Source organism: Vollenhovia emeryi, unplaced genomic scaffold, assembly GCF_000949405.1.
Source record: "Vollenhovia emeryi isolate VEMERY1.0 unplaced genomic scaffold, V.emery_V1.0 DF939224.1, whole genome shotgun sequence".
NCBI lineage: Eukaryota > Metazoa > Arthropoda > Insecta > Hymenoptera > Formicidae > Vollenhovia > Vollenhovia emeryi.
In genome coordinates, this window is record NW_011967142.1 from 163,319 (window position 1) to 188,003 (window position 24,685).

Genomic DNA, 24,685 nt, shown 5'->3' on the forward strand with positions numbered 1-24,685 from the left:
CCGTTCTCTCTGTGTGCAAAAATCACTACGTCACGTTTATTTATCGCTTTTTACCGAGCCCCACCTACGAATCTCCTATCATTTACCTTTTTATTTATGCTCGTGAAAGTTCGAAAGCTATAAATTTCAGACGACCGGTGTATCTCGTAATTAGTATTTCGCCGTATAATAAAACATTAAAGTGTGTCAATAAATGACGCATTGCTATGACTTACGTATACGAGCGTGCACGTATAACGCGTCTGCGCGCGCGTTCTCCCGCTTGGGCGATAAATTTCGTACGTGTTCGCGAAAACATTGTCAATTACGTTACGCGTGTCAACTAGAATGCAACGATCGCGCGGCACTTAGCACTCCCGACTTTAACCGTACGTGCAATCCCGCTACGCGCCTATATCATATTGGTAAACAATCGATATCGGTTGTTCTTTTTTTTGTCCAATTTTTTCCCAGTTAGCAATTCGTATTGCACTCGACTTGCAAACGACGGGCAGCCGGGAAAGAGTTCAAAGAGCGATATGAGATACACTCGAATCCAAGTGTCGTTAAAAGTCTACTTATCGCCCGTAAACACCGTGAGATAATTTGTAATTTCTTACCTCGGCGCCGAATGAAATGACCGCGAAACATTCGCCTCCGCCGATAATTCCGTGGGTGCGAGTCGAGGGTCTGAAATCATAAATGAATCACAATGTTACACCCTCAGAAAGGACTTCTGTTATCTGTGACAAAAAATATCCTTGACACATTTATATTTCTCACATTCGGTATAAAATAAGACGATATCAAAATGAAATCAATAATTCTTATTCTCCTCTGTCGAATTAAAAAAGATTGACTTACTACATTGAGACCAGAATAACTTATATAAATGTAAGTTTATACACGGAAAAAATGCTGTTGAATTAAGCAAAATGAAGTTGCTTGAATTAAACGTTAACGTCACGGGCTGCCGCAAACATAAATAATTCACTCAATTGTATTTGCTATGGATTTTAATTTTAAGCATTCAACTAAATATCCAGACTATTAAGACGACAATTTGGTGCTTTTCATTTATTAATACTGATCTTGTTTCAACCATTTTATTTCAATTACACTGATCTTGTTGATACATCATTCTTTTTTCCGTGTACATTCTTGCGTTTAGAATATATTGTCCCTGCATCTTACAACGCACGAAGTTGGCACCGCGATATTCGACAAAAGACGATACGTACTATCATTTTATTCTAGATTTTAGAATTTTTCATTTAAGATCAAAATATTCCTTTCTCTTATAATAAATATGACTGTCGCTATATCGATCCTATTTTATGATATATTGTAATAGCATTGGGTCCGGAAATTCTTTCTGTGGGTGCCGAAACGAGTAACTTCGAAACTATCATTGGTGCTGAATAGTTTCAATTTATTATTGCATTATCTCTTAAGTATAAATTTTTGACGGATGGAGCCGCGATAAAAATTGAAGAAACATCGGTGAATAACGGTCGCTCTACGCGTATTGTCGATAGCGTAAGATAGTTAATTATTTGAGCCGATGAATATTAATTGCGAGGACTGTAGGCAATAATCGCGTTTCACGTGTCTCGTATTGTCGACGCGGTCGCGTTTCGAAGGGTAATACGACGACGCGCGCGGAGTGGAGCATGCCATTCAAAGCCATCGCGTGGCGGTTGCGAAACATCACATTTTCCGGGCAGTCAGTAATGCGTTACTGAATTATCACATTTATCACCGCGTGCCCACCTCCCTTTGTTCGGTAAAAACCGACTGACGCGTTTGTTTAATGAAAACCCGACGTCAGTTAGGCTCTTATTGGAAAGCCAATTTCTAAAGCGACCGGGATGTGTGTGTTTTTTTTATCTTTAACTAAATACGCTTGTCCTCGAGTTTAACAAACGCGGTGACTGATTTCTCCTCCCGATGCTCCCGCGCGGCGTGCCGAGCCCGCTTCGTCAGCGTCGACGTGTCGAGATGCAGTTTGTCAAAGTCCAATGTATTTGCATAATTCAACGAGCTGCCGGCATACACTTACGAGAGTGCACGTCGGATAACGCGGAGCTCAATTTATGATCATTTTTGCCGCGCCGAGAACGTCGATATCGGTCGGGACGAAGGCAGGTAACTTCTCGACCTCACCTCGTCTCGACGGAGGAGTTCGTTACAAGGAGGCCGCCGCCACGGCGGAAGTCGAAGATCGACCTCTTTCGAAAGAAACCAGAGGAAGGGGAGGGGGGTAGAGGGCAAGGAGGCGGAGAGCGGGATCGTGTTTCCGCGAGGCGCATGATGCGTTTGCATAATTTACCAGCTGATGGACGCAGCTGGAGCGTAAACTTTGCGCAACAATCTCGAAATTAAATTTTCAGCGACTTTTAGCACAGGGCGGCACGTCGGCGTCCAGAGAGATTCGTTACAATTTTAAACGGCGTTTAAGAAATTCGTCGAGTGTTCGCTCGGTGGCCCGTCGCAATAATGCATAAGGTGTCCCGATGATAAGGCCACTCGGCGCGCAAATATTTGATGCTGCAAATATCGTGCAGACATCTCCGAAGAGTCGTCGGGTAATGACGGGACGCAAAATAAACTCGTGCCCGGAGGGGACCTTTCTTAACACAAAACGGCCACTCTGGGGCGGGGAAATAAAGCGCATTACTTTCCAATTATCAAGTTAAGAGATATACGAGCCTTCCTCGTGACAGTTGGCGCGCGCGCGCGGGGTAGCCTGCAAATACTTGAGCAGATTAAAGATCGTCAACGTTAATCGTGATTGACGGTGGAACTTTCCGTCGCTGTTATTAATCGTGAGTTCGATTAAGTTTCGCCCGACTTGGCGAGGAACTCCAAGTGGATTAATACCTTAAGGCGTCTCGTAAGGTACGAAACAACAGGAGGCGAGGGTGAAGAATTTGCATGCTGACGCCGGCGGGCATTTAACTTCTCGGGATCCGCGCATTAGATAAACAGTAGCCTGTCCGCAACGTGCTAGCCCTGGGGCTGTCTTGACGCGTGGCTAATTGCGTTTTCCAGGTGCGGACCCCGGGACTTCGGAAAACCGACCGTCCTCCTTCTCTCTCTCTCTCTCTCTCCCCCCCCCCTCCCTCCCTCTCTCTTGCTCTTTCTTGAGAACTGGCGAGGAGCGGCGCAAGAACAACGGACGCTTCACCCGAGAGACGATCCCGTGTGCAATGCCAAGTCATGCTACTTAGCGTGAGTAATACGAACGTCATTTTCCATGCAACTTTGGTCGCGTAGCAACGCGAGGCGGGAACGACGCGCACGACGGCGTCGTTGGTGGTCTTGGGGATTTTCCTAAGACAGTCGCGCGGGAGATGTCGAAGATGCGTTAATGAACGGCAGGGAGGTGGCGGGCGTTGCGTTAGAGGGCCGGTACTAAATTTCATTTGCATTCCGAAGATTAATACCGGCTGCACCTGCCGGCGGTGTGCGGTGCGCGCGGTGCGCGCGCGGAACGATCGATTATTTCGGGCTCGTAAATTCCGACCTTAAGCAGAACGCGCGCTCGCGAGGGAGGCAACGCAGTTAATTTTACGAATAGATTGCGCCGGTATACTCCGTAAATCCCGCACTTACTTCCCAGCATCTGCGTCAGATTACGCGCCGGAATATTAAAGCGTCTCGCTGGCTCTCCTCCGGTTCGCTAAGTCGACTTGACCGGTAAGCCCTGACGCGGAAATCGTGGGACAAGTGGGGGGGGAAGGAGCGGCAAGCGTGCGGCACGTTAACGACGACGAGAAACGACGGCTCGAATACGGCAGAGTTGTACGGCGATGGCCCTTTCGCGTTTCGTAAACATCGTAAACTGCGAATCATTGGAAGTGACAGGCAGACGGCCTGACTGTTCACGAAGAACTCCGACGTCGCGACGTTGATAGCCCTTAACTTTGCGCATGCTAATGCGACATCCAGCGGGGCGGCCGGAAGGCGGGAGGGACGTAAAGAGAAGCCCGGCCACCCTGACAACGCCGCAGCTACTTCCGCCGCTCTCGCGGACGGAACAATGAGTATCCGGGGAAACAATGGCACGGGGAAGCCCGTACAACGGGCGAAATCGTACCTTGTTAAGGAAATTTTGGGCGGGCGATGATATCATATCGCTCCGCCGCTGTTCCTCGGCCAAATCGACATCGTCGGAGAGCAATGAGTTTTATCTCTTAACGACGAAATGCCGACTACATTTTCGTTGGAATCGATTTCTGCGTGGTATCGCGGGTTTCGCTATTTTCCGCTATCTCATTCATTTTTAAACGTCACGATTCAATCTCGGATCTAAAATTTTGTCGCAATATATATTTAACGATTAATGAAATTGGTGAGACGCCTAGTGAGAGGGAGGTCCAGGTTCAAACCCTGGCCGAGGTCAAGTTTTCGCAATAAATTTCAAAATTAAAATCATTTAGACGCTAACATCTTGTTTTATATACAGGGTGTTATGTAATACTCGCCTCTTATTTACGGATAGAGCGGACTAGACTGAGACGAAAAGTCCTCTACCGTTTTGCAATTTTCGCAAAAGTTAACGAGTTATTAATTAATGAAAGTCGCTGTCTTAGTCCAACTTACCGTACGTCCAATTCAAGTACGCGACAAGATGCGGCCGTCTCGCGATCGGCGTTGCTAGGCGCGCGTTTGAATTGAACGGTAGGCCGAGCTAAGACACCGATTTTCAATAATTAATAACTCGTCAACTATTGCGAAAGTTGCAAAATGGTAGAGGACTTTTCGACCCAGTCTAGTCCATTCTGTCCGTAAATAAGAGGTGAGGCGGGTATTGCATAACACCCTGTATAATAAACAGAATTATCTCCAAATTTTTGGTAAGCCCGAACGTATGTTCAGAGTCACGTTTGCAACTCGTCGCAAATTTACCAATTAAATGAGTATTGTAAGAAAAAAAGTTTTACCGCGACGTGTCTATCGCAATCTTGAGGCTGCAACGAGACAGATCTAGAGAGTGTGTTTCGCGCGACGCAATCACGGGACCGCGAGACCCGCGGTCGGGACGCCCATGATCGATAATTATACGCGTCCGTCGTGGCCTGTTTGCCGTAAAATGCGGACGTTACGCTTGTTTTCTGTGGCCGCTACCGCCGTACCGGGGGACGTATCGTCTGTGTCCGTATTGTTTACGGTTGGCGGCGGCGGCCGGATGCCGTGTACGGAAAAATAATGTTGACCATTTCCATAAAGTTCATCGCTGCGCCGCGCCGCCCGCCCGCTGGAGAAGACGATACCGCCTGCCATCACGGGACGCTATCTGAGTACCAACTCAAACTACGGGGGAAGAGAGAGAGAGAGAGAGAGGGACGGGGTGGAGGGAAGAGCGGGCGGAGAAGAGTCTGAAATAACAGTCGAGTGTACTCGACGATGTAGCGTACGGAGCGTGGAGAAATGCGCGCTATCGTTTTTCCCACGTTACCTGCCAAAAGTTTATCTCGAGTTACGGAGAGAGTACGACGTCGCCGAAGAAAACTCATTGAGAAGGAGCGGAATCAAATGTCCCTCCCGTGCACGCCCGCCCTAACTTTTCCCACGCTTTAATCTCGTTCGCCCCTTTATTCTCCCGATCGTTTTAATTTTTCTCATTACGGACGCGATAGCATTCAAACGAATCGACTTGGGGGATGATCGGGGGCTCGCTCGTCCGATAGTTTTGATTGCGCGCCGGAGACCTCAATCGCGGTTGATGGCTTTTTTTTTCGGGGTGGGAAATATTAAGAAATCAAAAGTAGTTGAAGAAATTACGAAAGAAAAGTCGCGTTTACGGCGAATGGGACGAACATATTTTTACTCGAGCAATACTTTGGTTTCCTTACGTATCGAATTTTATTACTTGCGTACAATCCGGAGTAAATTTGGTCAGGCTTACAATTAGCTCGACGGATGAATTGCGTGCATGTTACGGTATAAATTTTTGCACCGCATAAAGAAAGCCATTTACGAGAGCGCTTAAACACGCTCGATAACAGAGACATTGTTACCATTCCTCTCGCGAAACTAAATTCGAACCGCGAACAACGCTCGCCGGATGTTGCGAGCCGAAGCATAATTGGCTAAATAAGCGCGTAAGCTCGCGGCTTAACTTACACTCAAGAACTCGTTTCGCATTTACGCGCTCCGCTTGCCGGGCCCCGAGGAGGGATCGGGAATTTCGGAATTGCGGCGTACGCCCGGTGTACAAGGTGTCTCGTACTTCCCTTTATCTACGAATCAATTTGGAGCTGATTTCCCTTTAGCGGCAACTTGATTGGGCGCCGCCTTCCGCAGCGAGCTTTCTTCAATTAACTTTAAAGACTTTGGCTCTAAATATTAAAGTCCTATCAAAGTAACGTTTCCTCATTTAACACTCGTCGAGAGAAAGAGAGAGAGAGAGAGACAGGGACAAATTTATCCATCAATTTTTAAAGACAAACTCGCGCGCAACTTCCCGGCTGTTGAATCGTCTTTTGATCTAAGGCCCGGTTTTTCAGTTTCTGCTTAATTGTTAACCAGAGGTTAGTCGACTCTCCGTCTCTTCTCGGATAATAACGTAGAAAAAGATGGGGGGAGTCGACTAACTTCCGGTTAACCAGAAAACCGGGCCTTAGAGCTGCGATTCGGTCAGACTTTTGCTTTATCGACACACACACGGCACCGATCGCGGACCAGCCCGGGAATTCGTACGGCGAACGGAGCGCGGGACAACCTGGGACACCCTATCGATGTCGCGCAGCTCGGGACTGCAGCCGCAGCGAGTGTCTCGTGCATTCGCGCGCATATATCTGAAATTGGTGAAATTGACGCGCCTGGCACTTCGGGGCAGTGTAAATATTATGCATATCGCGGTACAAGCAAGGGAAGGACCATCGGTAAGGGCAAGGGGAATGCGCACCGGATGGATATCGACCGCCCACCCTCGTTTCGACGACACGAGGGACCCCAAGTTCTCCGTCGGCACTTAAGTGCGCTAATAACCGGAGTGCTCTCGCGTTCCATTTGGGAATGCCGCTATTCCGCTCGACAAATAGTATCCGTTCTTTCTTTTTCCCTCCCTATTTTTCTAGCAGCTTTTTCTTCAGCGTAACCGGGGCGGGCGAGAACGTGCGGCGATAACGTCGCCGCACTGTGTGAAACGATCATCCTGGAGCGGCGTTTTTCAACCGACGCCTCGACTTCCGACCGCCGCGGCCGGGGCTTCGCTGCCGCGCAGCATCTCAATGAGCACTCGAGATATGAGCGTCGCGAGATTTTCCTCGGCAGACAGTTGCGTAAATATGTATATCGCTTTGACGATTCGAAAGTAATCGGCAGGCGAAAAAGGAAGAGAGAACGGAGGGAGCTACACGATCGGAAGTCGTCACGTCGCGGATTAGCTTTCGTTTACATATACACTTGTTGATTTGTACGTTTGCGTTGTTGCTCGTATTACCTCGTTGCGGTAGAATATGCATAAATTATGCGATAGATCGGCGAGATTTCGCGGCGAACGTGCCGTTCGAGGGCAACTTATTCTTCGAACGCGTGTACCACACGCGCGAGCGAAATTAGTTAGCGAGTTTCATATACGTGCGGAATACGACTATGATATTACCTGACCCGGGGAACCCACCTGATCTCTCTCGTCGAAAACTCGATCTCCCCAACTCCGAGGGAAGCACGTACTCGAAATGCGCAGGTAACGACGCGATTTCTGCTCGGAAATGTCTGGTCTCGTCCTTCGCCACCGCGGATCGGCGACAGATATTGCCATAAACGCCTTTATCCTTAATTACCGGCGACATAACAGTAAGACAAGCGTACGGCGCGATCAACGCAAGTGGGGCGAACGGCTTTGGCAACTCGCGAAATTGGGTGCGCTCGATGGTACGTGTGCGATTGCGAAGAAACGTCTGACCGGGGGGGCATGTCTGCGTTACAATCTCGTGACTAGAAGTACACGTTCCTTTTATTCGCCCGTTTCAATCAGTTCGAGTCACTTTCAAACAAGTATCGTCGACACGAAACCGTAACTTTTAAATCGCGAAGGTACAACAGAGCCATTTATTCAAATAATTGTATAACGCAAACGACCTACACTGGTCCCGGATATCGACCCTTCTCAAGTAATCTGTTACAAAATTATAAGAGATTACATATTAATGGTTTGGCCAATACCATTGTGATAGTAAGATATTAGTAAAAAGAAATAATAATTGCACTTATTGGTAGAAGAGTGCAATGTTCCTTGAAATTGCATCGTTGATTATTAAAGTTCAACTTGATCTCTCGTCTAATGCAGTTCTCTTGTTACTTTTATTCGTATTTAATAATCAACGATGCAATTTCAATGGACTTTGCACTCTTCTACCAATGAGTGCAATTATTATTTTTTTTACTAACATCTTACTGTGATAACTTGCGTTGCAATGTTTTGTTTTTTAAAATAAAAACATTGGCCAGTGTAGGTCGTTAAAATTAGACACCATTGGTTCTTAACTACGGGCGATATTAAATTAGTCTGTGAAAAATCACGTACATCGATAAACTGAAACAAAAGGGGGAGCGTGAGGCGTGAGGCGGGATCGTAATACGAACGCTGGATTGTCTTGGGTAAATCGACTTGGCATTAACTATGAGCGCGTCAGAACTATAGCTCGCGGAAATGAAATTCGCTCGTTAATAAGTGTCGTACGTGATAATTAAAGACATGCCGGCGCGGCGACGTGACGCGAATACGTTATACGAACACGCGGGGGGATAGTCTAGACGTCCTACTAGTATCACGAATGTATTATATAAAATTGGACGTAGCTCGCTACACAAATTAATTGAACGGTCACGGATTGTCTTCCGTGTCCGGACTGTCACGAACGTCATCTTGCGCCCGCGAGGGTGGTAATACCTCGTCGCGGATTACATCATGCGCTCCGCGTAAAAATCAGGACAACGAGCAATTCGAGCCCGGTCTCCTCGCGCGCGGTCACGAGAGCTTGCGCGGCGTTATCTCGCGGCAGAAATTTATTTCCTGACTCGACGCTCTACAATTCGATATTCATGGAAAGGAAGCGCGGGGGCACTTCAGGACCGTTCGATTCTGATGCTCGGTACGACTCTCGCGTTTTCCGACTGCAATTTTAATGCATGTTAATCGCGGGAATTCGCATCACCGATGTTATTAAGAATTTTCAACCGAGGATACGGGGGGCGGGGGAGGGTGAAAATTTAACCAGGAGTATGAAATTTTGATGCCGAGACGAACTTTGCGCACCTCCGACTTCACCCCCGAGGCTCTTTATTTTTTCTTCGTTTCAATATTGAGTCGAGAGTTGGTAACGTCTACACAGGCTACAATGTACCGGCCACAAAAACTGTACTTGCGTCGAAACGACCGTCGGCGCTGCCCCTTTATTTCCGCCGCGGCATTGAGAACATCTACGAGCTGTCCGAAACGCGAGATAAATCCGCTCCGAGAACGAATGTCATCGATATTTGGACGGGTTAGCCGCGTTACTTTGTCGTCGTTCGAAATATGACACGGTTACGCTATTTGGCACAAGGTAGTGCTATTTGGCCGGATTCCTAAATGTTATCAGCATATATACGTATGGACATAATCGAGACACGTACAGAGGCACGTACGTGCTAGCCCGATGCGCATGATTACAGTCGGTACGACATAGAAAACGGGAGGGAAAAAAAGAAATCCAAGGTTCAAGAGGTCAAAACAGGATGGGAAAACGCGCGCGATATAATAAAATGTGTAATAAGAGAGCTCATTTGTAAAGGAGAATAATATGAATGATTAAAATGCTCACAACCGAGTCGAAATTTTGGCCCTACGTTGAACCTTTGATTCTACAGGGTGAGGGAAAAGTACCGGACCGGTAAAATCGCCGCCATTTTTTTAAATGGAACTCCCTATTGTTTATTATACTATTTTATTCTACTAATTAATATGAACAACTTTTGTCTGAAACATTTTTTGATTTGCCTAATACTTTTTGAGATATTCAAGAGAAAATTTATAACTTTTTCAATGTTTAGCTTATAATCTCTCGATAACTGTTTGTCGGAGGGAAAAGTAGTATAGGACTTTTTTTAGTCTCAGGAATATGCTGTTGTAAAAGTGTTCCAATATTGCAACACATAAAATTTACATACACAAAATTTTTCAATAATTGAAACACCATTGCAACAGCATATTCCTGAGACCAAATCAAGTAAAAAAGTCCTGTACTACTTTTCCCTCCGACAAACAGTTATCGAGAGATTATAAACTAAACATTGAAAAAGTTATAAATTTTCTCTTGAATATCTCAAAAAGTGTTAGGCAAATCAAAAAATGTTTCAGACAAAAGTTGTTCATATTAATTAGTAGAATAAAATAGTATAATAAACAATAGGGAGTTCCATTTAAAAAAATGGCGGCGACCTCCATATAATCATAAAAAATTAATTTTTTTGGAACATTAATTTTACCATTATATAGCCCATTTAATACCGTACAACTTTCGTCTGAAACATTTTTCCGTATCTCCCATATTTTTCGAGATATTTTACTGGTCCGGTACTTTTCCCTCACCCTGTATAATAGGTATAGTAGGACCTAAGACAGTAAAAGAGGTCGAACTGCAAGTACAAAATTTACTCCTACTTTAAAACTGATAGTGTCGGAAATTTCTGCTTTTGCCAATTTAGCATTAAAGTAGGCCTTTTAAGTCGGGACTAGAGCAAATTTTTAGAATTAAAGATTCAAGGGAGAAGTAAAAAATATGTCATCAAAGTAGGTTATTGCTGGTCTATGTAGGTGTATGGATCAGTTAAGTAGGTGTAAATTATCCTTAACAGTGTCAAAATAATACTAAAATTTTGACTCGGGAATTCAAATAAATGTGACTTTATCAGAGTCGAAATTGTGGCTCTATGTTGAACCTTTAATTCCATTATCTAGTAGGGCCTAAGACAGTAAAAGAGGTCGAGCTGCAATTGCAAAATTTCCTCCTACTTAAAAACTGATGGTGTCGGAAATTTCTGCTTTTGCCAATTTAGTATTAAAGTAGGTCCTTTAAGTAGGGGCTAAAGTAAATTTTTAGAATAAAAGATTCAAGGGAGGAGTAAAAAAATATAATATCATCAAAGTAGGTTATCGCAGGTGTAAATTATCCTTAAACGTGTCAAAATAGTACCAAAATGTCGACTCGGGAATTCAAATAAATGTGACTTTATAGGGATTATAAAAAAAATGACTATCGTACCGTCATTTCATCTCGCGTTCAATGGATGCCAGAGATCCGGGCATAGCGTCGCGATTACGACCGCGGTCGTAATGTTTTCAGGGAGAGGAGGCTGGTATCGGTGCCAAGGTCAGAATTTCTGTGCTAACGCGACGATGGGCTCGCGCGCGTCCAACTACGTTGGGCTAGGTTAGGCACAACCCCCGGGGACTTTTATTAGCCGGATGCCAATCTGCGAAACACACACGCGGGAGACTTTCCGCGTCAGACTTGCCGGCGCCGGTAAATTGTGCCGGGGTCTACTCCCGCGCCGACCTGCGGTTAATATACGGGCCGCGTGAGGAAACGGGCTCGAGTGATTCACGATGCGATACGGCCGATGAAACGCGCGATTATTTCAGCTGCGAGAGAGCCGAAACGAATTAATGTCCCGAGGAAGACGCGATATATCCGCGCGCGCGCGAGCGAATCTCGCGGGGATCTCGCCCGCCGTGGAATCGCATGTCGGCGGAACGTGGCGTTCTTTGAGGGGATGACGGCGACCCTCATAGACGCGAGGAGGAAGACGCAGACGACGGTGGTTGTTATCGAGCGTGACGGCATGTGGACGTCTTTGCGAGACGCGCTATCCGATTTCGCAGCCGTTCGGATTGGCAGCTTCGGCAGCGATATTGTGTACCCGGGGAAATTGACTGCGGGATCGCATGGGAGGGAGAGAAAAAGAGACCGCTCGCCGGGAGGACGCGCGACGCGATCGATCGACCGCGCGCGTTACGTCGCAATTATTCGCGATAGGCGGTGATATATCGCCAGAGGCGGTCGCGGAGTGAGGCTCGCACCTGCAATTAACTAAGTAACACGCTTTCATTACGCGAAACGATTCATAGTTTTCATTTTAGCAATTAGGAGTTATTTTCCCGGCCGGATCGCGCGCGCGTGCGTCCGCCCGGGAAGCCGGCGCTGCGAGAAGCGGAAAGCCTTGCCCTGCGGCGAGAGGGACGCGGAGGGCGCGCGAGTGAGTTAGGAGAGGCAAACATTCGATACGTTTTCCGCGCAATCACGGAGGATCCGGTGTTTGCGCGTATGACCATTTGTCACCTTACCTCGAACGGGCTTTTTACGCGCGCGTTTCAGCGGGGATTTCCGCAATAATATGAAGAAGAGACAAGGACCGACGCGCGCGCGGGCGCGAATAAAGGATTCCGCGCTCCGGGTAAGAGATAGCGATTTAAAAAGAGAGAGAGAGACAGAGGGGGTGGAAGCGCGGTGGAAAAAAGGGAGGAAAAAGTGCGGCGAGGTGAATTTCCCCGAGGCTACGACCGCTTGAGCGTTACCGGATAAAATTGGCTTCGTAAAGTCGATCGCCGCGGAATGTTCATACCGTTGTGCGTTCGTATTGCCGGCGAGTTTCCCCGCTGCCGAATTTATAATCCCGCGTGCCAGGAGCTTTCAAACGTGACGGCCGACAGTAGCAGCAATATGTGCGGAAAAAAAGAGTACAGCGAGCCCTTTGTGAGGGGCTACCTCTCTCGCGCGCGATAAAGCGTTCTTTTATCGGCGCGATTTCCGTTCTTGCCATTGTACGCCCGCGAATAATTTCGTCGTCGCCGATTATACGCTCGGCTGGGACTCCGGGAACGGTATAATCAATATAATTACGACGAATCCGGATTTCAGTGCTGCGAAACGGTGAACGACCGCTGATACAATCTACGTTTATCCTGATATAGTCGAATAACGGAAAGAAATACGAAGATCGCGGCGGGGAGGGAAAAATATATCGCGCGTACGCGGAATTAGATCCGCTCGACTTGGCGTTTCGAGACCGACTTTCACTGACTCTGCACATTTTCGTTACTTAAGCTAATTGTGAGATACGTGTCATCACTTTCTATTGTTTCTAATTATTTGTTACACTAACTTATAACTTCTTATTTTATGTTTCGGACTAAGTATGTTTAATTATTAATTTGTTGCTGATGAGGGTCGCTTTCGCTGACCGAAACGTACAATTTTATTGCGATGTTATGTGATTTCTAGCATTCAAAGTTGGTTGATACCAAGATTATATATAATTATCCCCCACTTTCATATGTTTCCTTCTTAACATCTCAACGACCAACATTGTTTTCCGTAATTTAAGTTTCTAATTGTTGTTGCACGCTGTGTTTGTAAGCTTAGGACGTAGAATCGAGAACTATGGTTCGAAGGAATATTACTCCATTTTATAATTTTAATTTTTTAAAATAATTTTTTTGTCGAAATATATGTAATTTTATCAAATATTAATCACTGTGCAATTGTCAATTGAGACAAGCTTATTTACAATTCACTGGTCGCTCAATATTGGTGTCGTTAGTTTCGCATCTTTTCGTATCACAGCGAAAAAATCGCAACACATTATTTCAACATTTAAAGCGTCCTCGAAAAACTTTCGCCGAGATATTCGACGTTATTTTCGACGCGTACACATGTCGCGCGCGTCACATTAGTCACCGCGAGGGATGTTATATTTTTAATCTTGAAGGAAAAACTCCGCGCCGGAGAATAAGATCGATGATCGACGGATCGTGAGCGCATTTATCATCGCGTGGAAAAATGAGCGACGACAGGCCGGGCCTATAAATGTGGTCTTGCATTAAGAAGCGCGAGGAATCGATCATACGTCGGTGCCCGCGGACAAAAATACCGGATCGACAGAGCGAGATATTACACTTCACCTTCGCGTTTCTTATCGTCAACCCCATTTCCTCGTCGCCCGCGGAAAAATCGATCCCGATTACGCTTATTATGCCGATGCACTGAGAAAAATATCCGATTAAATATCATCGGATAACCCAGTTGCATAATAACAAATGGATACGGTATATCCGATGAAATTGCCCATACAACACAAAAGCTTGCAACAACATTGCATATTGTATAGTGTAAAGTTACATAGATATTGCAGAGACATTATTTTACAATATTACTTTAATAATGTTGTAGCAATATTATTTTAAAATATTGATACAATTATGTTTGCAATATGTACACTGTTTCCTCATCTCACTTTTATAGTTTACTAGAAATGACAAAACGCGCGCTTCGCGCGCTCAATTTGAGGTTGAGCGTTGGGTATTTTTAAGAATTTGTATACATGCAAAGAAGTAATTGTATGCGCAACATCAATTTAAAATACAAAGTAATTTATCACTCACTGATACGATTCGCAACAGCAGAGTTGTACACCGTCAACTAGATATGTTAAACTGCAAAAATACAAATATGTATATGATTATTATAGACGAATTGTGTAAAGTCAAAATTATTGTACTAAATATACTTCATATTTTATATTAAAAAAATAGGTATTTATAAAAATAATTATATATAGAATATTGAAAAAGTCTTTCTTTTAAATATAAACTCACAAAATTTTATGGTTTTGTCTCTAAGACTTATTCGAATCTTCGTCCGAATCATTTGAATAAATAAAATAAAAACATAGAACAGATGCTTTATTTTGTACAAGTAGCAAATACCATAAGAATGTAAGACACTTACCTCACCATTTCTCCGTCGTTGCCCGATGCCTCCTTGGCCTCCTCCTCCTCTCAGATTTCCTTGTGGCACTCACAACACTCGCGATAATCACCGATCGCGCGAAATTTCGGACACTCCCGTACGCGACGTAAAATATCGCGAAACGCACGAAATATTATTAACAAAACTAACGACTTGCATTTTTGATTCGGAAGAACAAGTTAATGGATAAATCACTTTTGAATTGGCGATATATAATAAGACGCAACGCGAGCAACGGAAGCATAATCTGCGGTAAAGATGTAGTTATTAGTTTGCAATGAAACGATATTTTGCAATCTTTGTCATTCAATCTAATCCTCGAAATCAATTATGTGAGCGAAATTTCCAGTGATTAATAGTTATTATTAATTGCAACAGTTAATGGAGATAATTTTCGATTACGTTTACATAATGTAACGACGTGCGATAAGCGACTTTCTTTACTTCCTGCCCGTTCGAGTTGCGAAGAACGACAGAGCGAATTACAGCGCGAACGCCGAAGTCGCACTAATTTCTCTCTTTTCCCGAAAATGGAACAGATTACACGAAATCGATAGGTAATTAAAAGCGCGGTGCGTAAACGAGATGTAACCGCGACAAAGTACCACGGTATACATTCATATTTTAGATAAGTTAGTCTCGTGAAATATGTATGTATACGTTGATAAAGAGCCGTCGCCTCAACATGCAATTCGTTTCTCGTTACAAGTTGTAGAAACTTAGTAATTAACCAAAGAACGTAACTTGTTACTAATAAAGGTGTGCAAATCAATAGTGGTTTATCCCTGCATTCATCGCGATCGAGTCCGATAACACAAAAGTAATATCACGGAGACCGATAACGCAAAAGTATAATCACGCACGGAGCGACTCTCGCCACTGCCTGCCGGCTCGACGTTCGGCGAGCGAATGAGAGCGCAGCGACCTTCAGGTAAACTTTGGCCCGCAAAAACATCGTACGTCAGTGCGCCGAGTGAAAAACAACAAAAAAACGTTGGGAATTCGTTGACCCGCCTACGTAATGGAAAAGTCCGTACTTAATATAATATTATATTTTACATTACTTTGTTCCGCGGCTGTTACTACGTTTTGCGTATCATTCTGTGGACTTACTGGTATTGATTAAATTAACGATTAATTCTGTTGTATCGAGAAAATGTTTCGAAACAAAATTCGTTGTTACTTAAATTCTAATTACTAAGATTTAGAGATTTTACCGCAATAGTTGGTGAATACAAATGTACATTTCTAAATTGCAAATCTTCATTTACTATGAATCTAAAAGAGAAGTGAAGCACACCGCGCTTCGAGAAAACCAATCGAGTGTGTCCATAATTTTATCGAGAAAACGTAATCGAAAAAATTAACCATCAGAAACACTACTTCATTGGTTTATCCGATATTTCTCAGTGTACACTGAGAAAAATATCCGATTAAATATAAACGGATAATTTAATTACATGATAACAAACGGATATATCCGATTAAATTGTATATCCGATGAAAAAGTGGCCGGTTTTTCAATCCAATTTCATCGGTAGCTGCATTTCGTCGGATGTATCCATAATTTTATCGGAAAACGTAATCGGAAAAATTAGCCATCGAAAACACTACTTCACCGGCTTATCCGGTGAAAATGTTTCTCAGTGTACAATTAAGGCGCGATTAAATTGCGATTGAAAATTTCTGATAAAATTCTCGCCAGAGAAAATATTGTTTCAATTTTCAACAGAAAATATCCCTGGTCTACACCCATTATCGAACACTCGATGAATATCATCGAAAACAAACTCCGAATCGAAAGCAAAATATTGTCGTAATGTTTTACCGCGCGCAGCACAGCAGCAGCAGCAGCAGCGGCGGCAGCAGCTCGTACACGAGAGATACGCGAGCGTAATTTACCATCTCTTCCGCTAGTAAATGTCGGTAAACGATACGCGGTATCTCTGGGGCTCATCCGTTTTGCGTAACCCCCAGTTTCCGAGCCGGCGTAGCCGTAAAGTCGAGAGAGCTCTCTCTCTCTCCCTCTCTCTCTTCCCCGCCCTCTCTTTCTCTCCCTTCTTTGTCTTCCTGTCCGGTCATTTCGAAGAAACTTCCGGTCAGTTCTAACTTCGGACCAGTTTTATTTGTCTTACGAGCGCTACGCGAAAACTCGAACAGGTTGCACAAAAGCCTTTTATCTTTCTTCCACTTGAGTGTCTTCTAAATATCCAAGTATTATTCATATAATTCATTCCGAGGAAATGGTTTATATAACCGATAAACGTCACGAGCGATCAACGTTATAAATGCTGTACAATTTAAACGGTGAATATAATCGTGGAAATGACGAAATTCATCGGCGTTTTTATACAGAACTGAAAACAAGATGCGCGCGGGACCGTCGGAAATTCTTGGCTTATCTCGCAAAAATTCAGATCTCTTTTTACGCGGAGGTAGCGAATTGACGAGATTAACGAGAAAACGTGTACCGCGATCGTGTTTTATCCCGCGACGTGTCGCGCGATCAGCCGTCGGACGCAAGCTCGGTTCGCAAATTCCGATCTATTGGATTTTCGTTTATGATACGCCGTAAACGCGAACTATTATGGGAAATTTTTGCGCGCAAGACTCCCGCCCCCGATAACGCGTCGGCGCGCACGGATAATGCCGTCGTGTTTTTGTCGTTGAAATAAAAGGCGGGAAAAGGCCGGAGGTGTATACGTCCCTCAACGTCGGGCATCAAGCGAGCTCGCGTCACCGTTCGTAAACGCCGCAGCATGGAAGGGACATTAGGAGCGAAAATGCAGGGAGAGAGAGAGAAGGAATTTTTCGACGACGCTCTTACGGAAATTAAAGTTTTGACAGGCGGCACGATAACAGCGAAATAAACTCGCCTCGCTAATTCAATAACAACTAATTGACGTATTGCGTTTGCAGGAGATTCGATGTAACGAAATACATAACACGATAAGTGCATTATAGTTATCTCAAGTTACGGGGATAAGACGACGCGGGTGATCGCGCGAGATATAAAATTGTTAGGGAGGACGCGCGCGCGGACACACCGCGAGTGCACCGTGTAATCGATTTTATTCATCGCAAAATACGTGACACCTGTTCCGGGGAAAACAGCAGTGATATCCATATCGATTTCGCGGTATCAACTTTTTCCCTCGCGTTTCCCGCGCGCCAACTTATTCGAACTTTGCCTGGAACGGGATATCGGTTTTTGGGGGTTGGCGCTAGGATAAACCGGAGGTACTATTCTTGTAACTGGCAATCTCGGGGAAACTTCTGGGGCTGGTATGAAACCCGTTCCCCCGCTTGTATTACGACCACTTGTCCTTTCTGACATGTCGTCCTCAGGCCCTGATGGTCCATGCGACCGGACATCGAGTCCGTTAGATGCTATCGTAGGCAATGCCATCGCTCCTTGATGCGCGAAAAAGCGATACCGTACTTGTCAAATGTCGCGTGCACGTAAACCGATCCCTAGCTTTTTCGTTCGTGAACGCTGAATAGCCGAATCGATCGAACAAATAGGTCATATTCTTCTATTGCCCCCCCTGTAAAAGAAGCTTAGATTTTGCCAAAGTTTCGTTCTCTCTCCTTCTTTCGGAATTATATCGGTGCGCTAATTGATTGCATACTAGAAAATGTCGTATTGTGATCAATCAATCTAAGCTCGGCCAAGTACTCTAGAACTCTTCGGGAGGCTGCCAGAACCCTAATATTCATAGTCGGTTCGTACTTCAGAATCATCTTAAGTGTTGTCTTAAGAGACCAGTACAGTTCTGTGATTGGTTAAAAAGACATTAAGAGTATTTGCTTGTAGACTTGTAGACTTAAGATGATCTGAAATATAAGAACGGACTATGAATACCGGTACCAAGGGCGAGTTTCGCAAACGTTGATTAACCGCTAGCCGTAAGTTAATTGATTCTCTGTCTCTTCTTAGATAACAAGATAGAAAAAGATAGGGAGTCGACTGAACGTTTGCGAAACTGGCCCTAAGCATTTCTTTGAAATTTTAAAGATGGTGGACTGCGTGAAGTTGCCTCCTCCAAAGTTCAAATATGAGAAAATTATTTGCAATTGGATGAGATTATTTGTAACCGGATGAAATCGTGTAATCGGTGGGACAACATTTTAGCTAGCGGTTACCCCCTTGTATTACCGGCTGTGAAAAATTGTCAAGTCCCGCGTTTACTCGGAATTGCATTGTAAGCAAGACGTACGCACGGGGCCACTCGTGAAATCGTCCCACGTTATCGCTATCGCCTTACTATCGATATCGGAATTCGTCGGTGGCGGAGTCGATCGATGTGGGCGGCACGTGTTCTCGCTACGCTCTATCGCGCGGTGTTGCAACGGAGGTATAGCTTTCCGCAAGCTGCGCGGCGATAATAGCCATAAAATCAGGTATGCGCGCGCCGGTGAATATTTACGAGTTTTAGCACAGCTGATCGCATACCGAGCTCACGTATCGCAACGTGTTCCGCCACGGTGAAACAATCCGCGACGCAGGTATGAAAAATTAAATTCGCACTCAATACCGCGTGTCGAATAATTCTCTCGGCGCGCGGAGAGAATTTTCGTTATCGCCTATTGTTCTCTCCTCTCTTTGTCAAAAATTATCTCGAGCCCGTATGTAAGCGATCGCTAGTTAACAATTGCCATTACGCGTCACCGTCGGCTCTCTATATTCGAGGTGTACAAGAGGTACAAAGGTCGATTTCACCTTCGCGCTCATCCGCCGAATTAATGATAAGATCGATGCTCTTGAGCCGAATGGCGAGGTAAGAGGACGAGGAGACCCAAGAACCGAACCGTCGTGACCGCGTGCGAGGGAGGACTAGGAAAAGGGGAGGAGGAGGAGGAGAGAGAGAAAGAGAGAGAGAGAGAGAGAGAGAGAGAGAGAGAGAGAGAGAGAGAGAGAGAGAGAGAGAGCGTGCGGCGGGCAGTGTGCATCGCGCAGGAGCTAACAAATTGCGTTCCCGCGTTAAAGGAGCGAGAGAAGGGACCCTTGTCGGAATTATTGAGCCCGGCTCGCCCGGATCGATACCTCTTTCCCGACTCGTCGTCGCGCGGATGACGAAAGGCACACTCCGCGCTGGCCTTTGTCAGGAAGCCCCGACCAGGAGTAGTCCCTCGGGATACACCCGGGCGTTCATCCGCCGCGAGCGGGCGGACGTCCTTGTCCGCGGCGGCACGTGCAGGCTGCCGTTCTCCGCGGCGCGCGCGGCTCTCCGCCGCCTCTGATAAAACAGAGAGCTCGATGCCGCGCTCGGGAGACGAGAGCCGCCGCGCTGCGCCGCGCCGTACGGTACCGTGAAACGATAACTGCGACGAGCGTCGATTGATTACGCGCTGATAGTAAAACGTCGCCGCCGCGGCCGCTATCGGGGTCCGGGGGGGCACCGTCGAGATACGCATCTGTCTTCGCGCAGCGCGATTCCGCCGGCGTGTAGCGTCGATGATAACGCGCGGCGTTTTTTTGCGCCCCGCGATAACTCGCTTTGTACGTGCCGCAATCTGGGTTATCGCTAATTAAACGCGGGACGACGACGCGCCCCGGGGACATCTCCGTTCTCGCCCGTCGTCATCTTACTCGGCAGAATCCCGTTAACTTTCCAAAGTTTTACTCTCCTTTGATCTCCCACCCGCGAGCTTCGTCTCGAAATGAGCTTTTTCGGTAACCGTAGCGGCGACTCGACGATCGATCCGCATGGCGATAGATCGCGCGGCGCAGCAGCCGGGGATCCACGGGTCCTCTCCGGTGGCTCTTCTCTTTTGCCGCGCTTCCACGCGGTTTTGCGTAACAAAGCGACAAGTACGCGATTGCGTATCCGTTACTTTGTGCAACGCGGCCGGACGTATCGCGACGCCGCGCTTAATTTGTTAAAATTATCGCCGCCCGTTCTCGCACTCTTGACACCAAGCAAATGAAATGCGTCGAATTTAAATACGGCGATCGTCGGACGCGCGATTATCGTTATCGTAGGTTAGTGCTTTTGTGATGCTCGCTGAAAACCCATCTTCGACCGGTCTCATTGCAGTGCCGTCGGTATGGCAGCAGACTCCGCTGATACCTCCTTGCTAACAAGCGTCACGGAAGAAGATCTGACGGAGAGCCCGAACCCCCTGGGACAGTCCGAGAACCTCCACCTTCACCGCCATCATCACCACCACCACCACCACCACCACCCCCGCGGCAAGGATGTCCCCAGGAAGCGCCAGAGGGACGAAAACGGCGCGCTGTTGCGCGACTTCGACGAGGTGATCGATTACGTCGATTACGTCCAATTGAGTCGAAGCTGGTTGTCAAGGACATGCCGTAAGTCTGATACGCGCGCTTTTCCTTTCGAGCAGACCTCAATACCTGAATGCCCGCGATGATCACTGATCGGAAACGATAACGGTAACGACGATAATAATAAATGAGGAGGGGGGGGGGGGAAAGAAAGAGTTTTAATTTCTTTTCGACGCGGTACCAGGGGAATATCCGGGCAGTACGTCCGCCTCTAAGATCTCAGCCGATTATAATCGCGATAACTCGAGGAAGAGACCGGGAGCTTACGCGATTCCCAACGCGGTATCGATTTCCATGCATCGGATTGCTTTGAGCTCGTATTTCGTGACGCGCTTATCGCGCCGAGAAACGGAACGGGTCGGGCGCGCTCGATAACGGAGATTACGTTGAGATAATTTTATAAATAATCGCTTTTTCGATAATATTACGACACGGCCGGTATCAAGATGTTACGCTTAATTATCGTCGGTACTCGATACGCTCGCGCCGGTCGAAACACGCCGGGAATTATCGCAGCTTTAACGAGCAGGTCTGATAAGCTCTTATTTTTTGACGCTGCCTACAACAATGCTTAAGATGATAAGCTCCTGTTTTATCTCCGACTTCACATAGACTTTGCTTACAAACAACGGAAATCGTCGGATTCTCACCCAAGTTCACGGCGGATATCCCTCCGAATGCATTTGTAATTAATGTTTACTAATCAATGTCTCTTACATGTCGAGCATTGTTGCGATCAAGGTTTGTTTTACCATAATTTACCCATTTTTCTCTTGATCATCTCATTTATATGTTTGCAGTGTAGCTTTGGATATGAGTATATTGTCGACCCGGAGGTAAGATGTACTTTTTATTGCGAGTCCCATCCCATTTCATATTTGCCCACACATTGCCTATCGTTCAACACTTTTAGACTCTTTCCAATTTTCGCGCTACCGACACGGCAATAACCGTCTTTCCGATAATATTAGCGAACTGTATCGTACATTTTTCGCTTTTCTTTTGCGCTAACAACAGGCTTCTTCGAAAGAGGTGCAAACATTGCCGCCGTTTGTGGGAACGTGAATAGCGTAAGGACGATGAAATAGTTCCCGTGAACGGTGACATTTAATCCTTGCTTAAATCAGCAAGGAGCGGTAAGTCACGCTTACCGGCACGTATGCTTGAATTTGTAATCGCTGTTGTTCGTGTTGCGAACTTCTGGTTATGTTAGGCTCGCTAAATTGCAACGTGTGCACGAGCAGATTATATTTTGATTTATACGATACGCCCTGCACGATATCGTAGCGATAAGAATGGGCTTTAGACGTATCGATATATCTGTCCTTTCTAAAAATAAAAAAGAAACAGATCCGCTGTTTTCATTCCTTATCTGTGTACATTACTCTCGACGTTTTATTATTATATTTGGAAGCTTATTCAAGGGTGAACCTTTGAATTGTCTCAAACTACTTTTATCAGACTTTCTGTGTTTCTCTTATCGATCCTCGTCTGTGATAATCCCTTTCGATCGATTTTATATCCGTAAAGAAGTATTAAGCACTTGGAATCAAAATAAACGCTTTAAGAAAAGGTTTGTACCAGCTTGAATTATCAATATTAATACTTTTGTATATATCATATATATATTTCTTAAATGTATATTTATATCTTTTCGTACGACATTTTGAGTATTTATCACAATTTTTATACTTTTTGACACGTACTTGCATGTCGAGCATGCACTTTTCGCATTTCGAGGACGAAATTGTTGGTTTCTAGATTCTAGTATGCTGTATTTGAAAATGCGCATAGAACAATGAAACGGTAGAAACACCAGAAATCAGATTGACAAGATAACAATGAAACATCAATGAATACGCGAGTGTAAGCCGAATAGACGTTGCGCGTCTTTATCGTTCTACTAAATCGCAGATAATTGCGCGTGGTGTATCAGCTCCTCACCGAGAGAATAGAATTATAAAGAGGTTAGCAGCTTTGCTCTTCGATCCGTATCTCCGTCGTTGTTCGTGTCGTATCACGAGTTTTCGCCGTCATTCCGCAATCATTACCGTGCGTCGTGCGATTAGGCTCGCGACGCACCGATAAAGTTTAATCGCGTAGATCTCGCAAATGACTCGGACGAAACGTACGTTGATTAATTCAACTTGACTTGGCGATTCCCAAGTATTTACGCCCATTGCAGTTTGCACGTGGTACGCAACGAGACGTGCGTGGCTTTCCGGAGAAAGCGGGTCTCGAGTGGAAATATCGTTTCTTTAATACACACGACGCATCATTAAACGCCTCGGGGGATTTAGCGAGCCAAGGGGAATGATAAAAAAAGAATCGAACGGATCGCGGTAGTCGCGGGAGCGAGGTAAACGTACTTGGGTTTGTTTGCTGCGCAGTTTGCGCGCGGACGCGACAGGAAAGGCGAGGAAGCGGACGAGAGAGTGAACGACCGCGCCGAAAAGCCGACTCCCCCCCCCCTTGTTGCGCGACGCGCGCCTTTTACAGTTAACAAACCGTTCACGAATCTGCTTAGGCCGGCGTGCGCTCGAATAGAAATTCTCGTGTTTGACTAAAATCTCCCGCGCGGAGAGAATATACGAGATTCCGCGGCGAAGACGCGACACGTAGTTGACACGCGAAGATCCCCGGCGCTGACCGACCACTCACCGTCGCGTATTAGCATACTTGGACTGCGACGTGCGAATCGACGAAACGATTCTGCGACTCGAGTCGAGATTTTGGCCCCACGTTGAACCGCCAATTCTATCATGTAGTAGGACCTAAGACAGTAATAGAGGTCGAACTGCAAGTGCAAAATTTACACCTACTTCAAAACTGATAGTGTTGGGAATTTCTGCTTTTGCCAATTTAGCATTAAAGTGGGTCCTTTTAAGTAGGAGTTGAAATACGTTTTTAGAATTAAAGATTGAAGGGAGGAGTAAAAATGTAATGTCATCAAAGTAGATTATTGCTGGTCTATGTAGGTTATAGGGATCAGCTAAGTAGGTCTCGACTCGGGGAGGAATCGCGGTGAAATTCGGCATGAACGGCGCGCGGTGCGTCGTCGTGAATCTACGACGCGGCGGCGGCGCAATCTCTAAACACAAGATAGGATCGAGGTCGCGTTGCGTGGCGATGCGTGTACGCGCGGTACTGTACCACGAGGGGACCACCTCGCCGACAAACGCGAGCAAATAAACCGAGCAGGAAGAAGCGCGGAGGAAAGGGAGAAATGAGCGATACGGTCTGGCCGCGCGCGGCCACCCACGTGCACACGGTTGCCCGGGACATAAATTGCGAGTCGATTATGCACCGAGCGCATCCGTAACGACGGGGTGCGCGAGGACACCCTTTAATTCAGCGCCTCTCAATCTTCTCTGACGAAGAAGACTCGTCACTCTTAACGGGAGGGTTTGAAAATACCGTAGGACTTGGCTAAAAATTGAGAGACACGCACCCTCAGAGAGGACTTCCGAGACAGAAAATATTCTTGACGCATTTATGTTTCTCACAATATCATTTAGTATAAAAATAAGAAGACGATATCAAAATAAAATCAATAATTCTTATTCTCCTCTATCGAATTGAAAAAGATTGACTTACTAGATTGAGA

At 45.8% G+C, this 24,685-nt stretch overlaps 1 protein-coding gene across 1 annotated transcript in view; it reads left to right on the forward strand.

The window, feature by feature from the left end:
• Positions 1–3,134: 3,134 nt before the first annotated feature.
• The window catches only part of LOC105560718 (growth factor receptor-bound protein 14-like), a 251,947-nt gene continuing 230,396 nt past the window's right edge, over positions 3,135–24,685 (forward strand). Inside the window, exons 1-2 of the mRNA XM_012010071.1 lie at positions 3,135–3,213; positions 20,825–21,102. Coding sequence (XP_011865461.1) covers positions 20,835–21,102 — 268 coding nt within the window. The 5' untranslated portion in view covers positions 3,135–3,213; positions 20,825–20,834. The remainder of the gene's footprint in view (positions 3,214–20,824; positions 21,103–24,685) is intronic.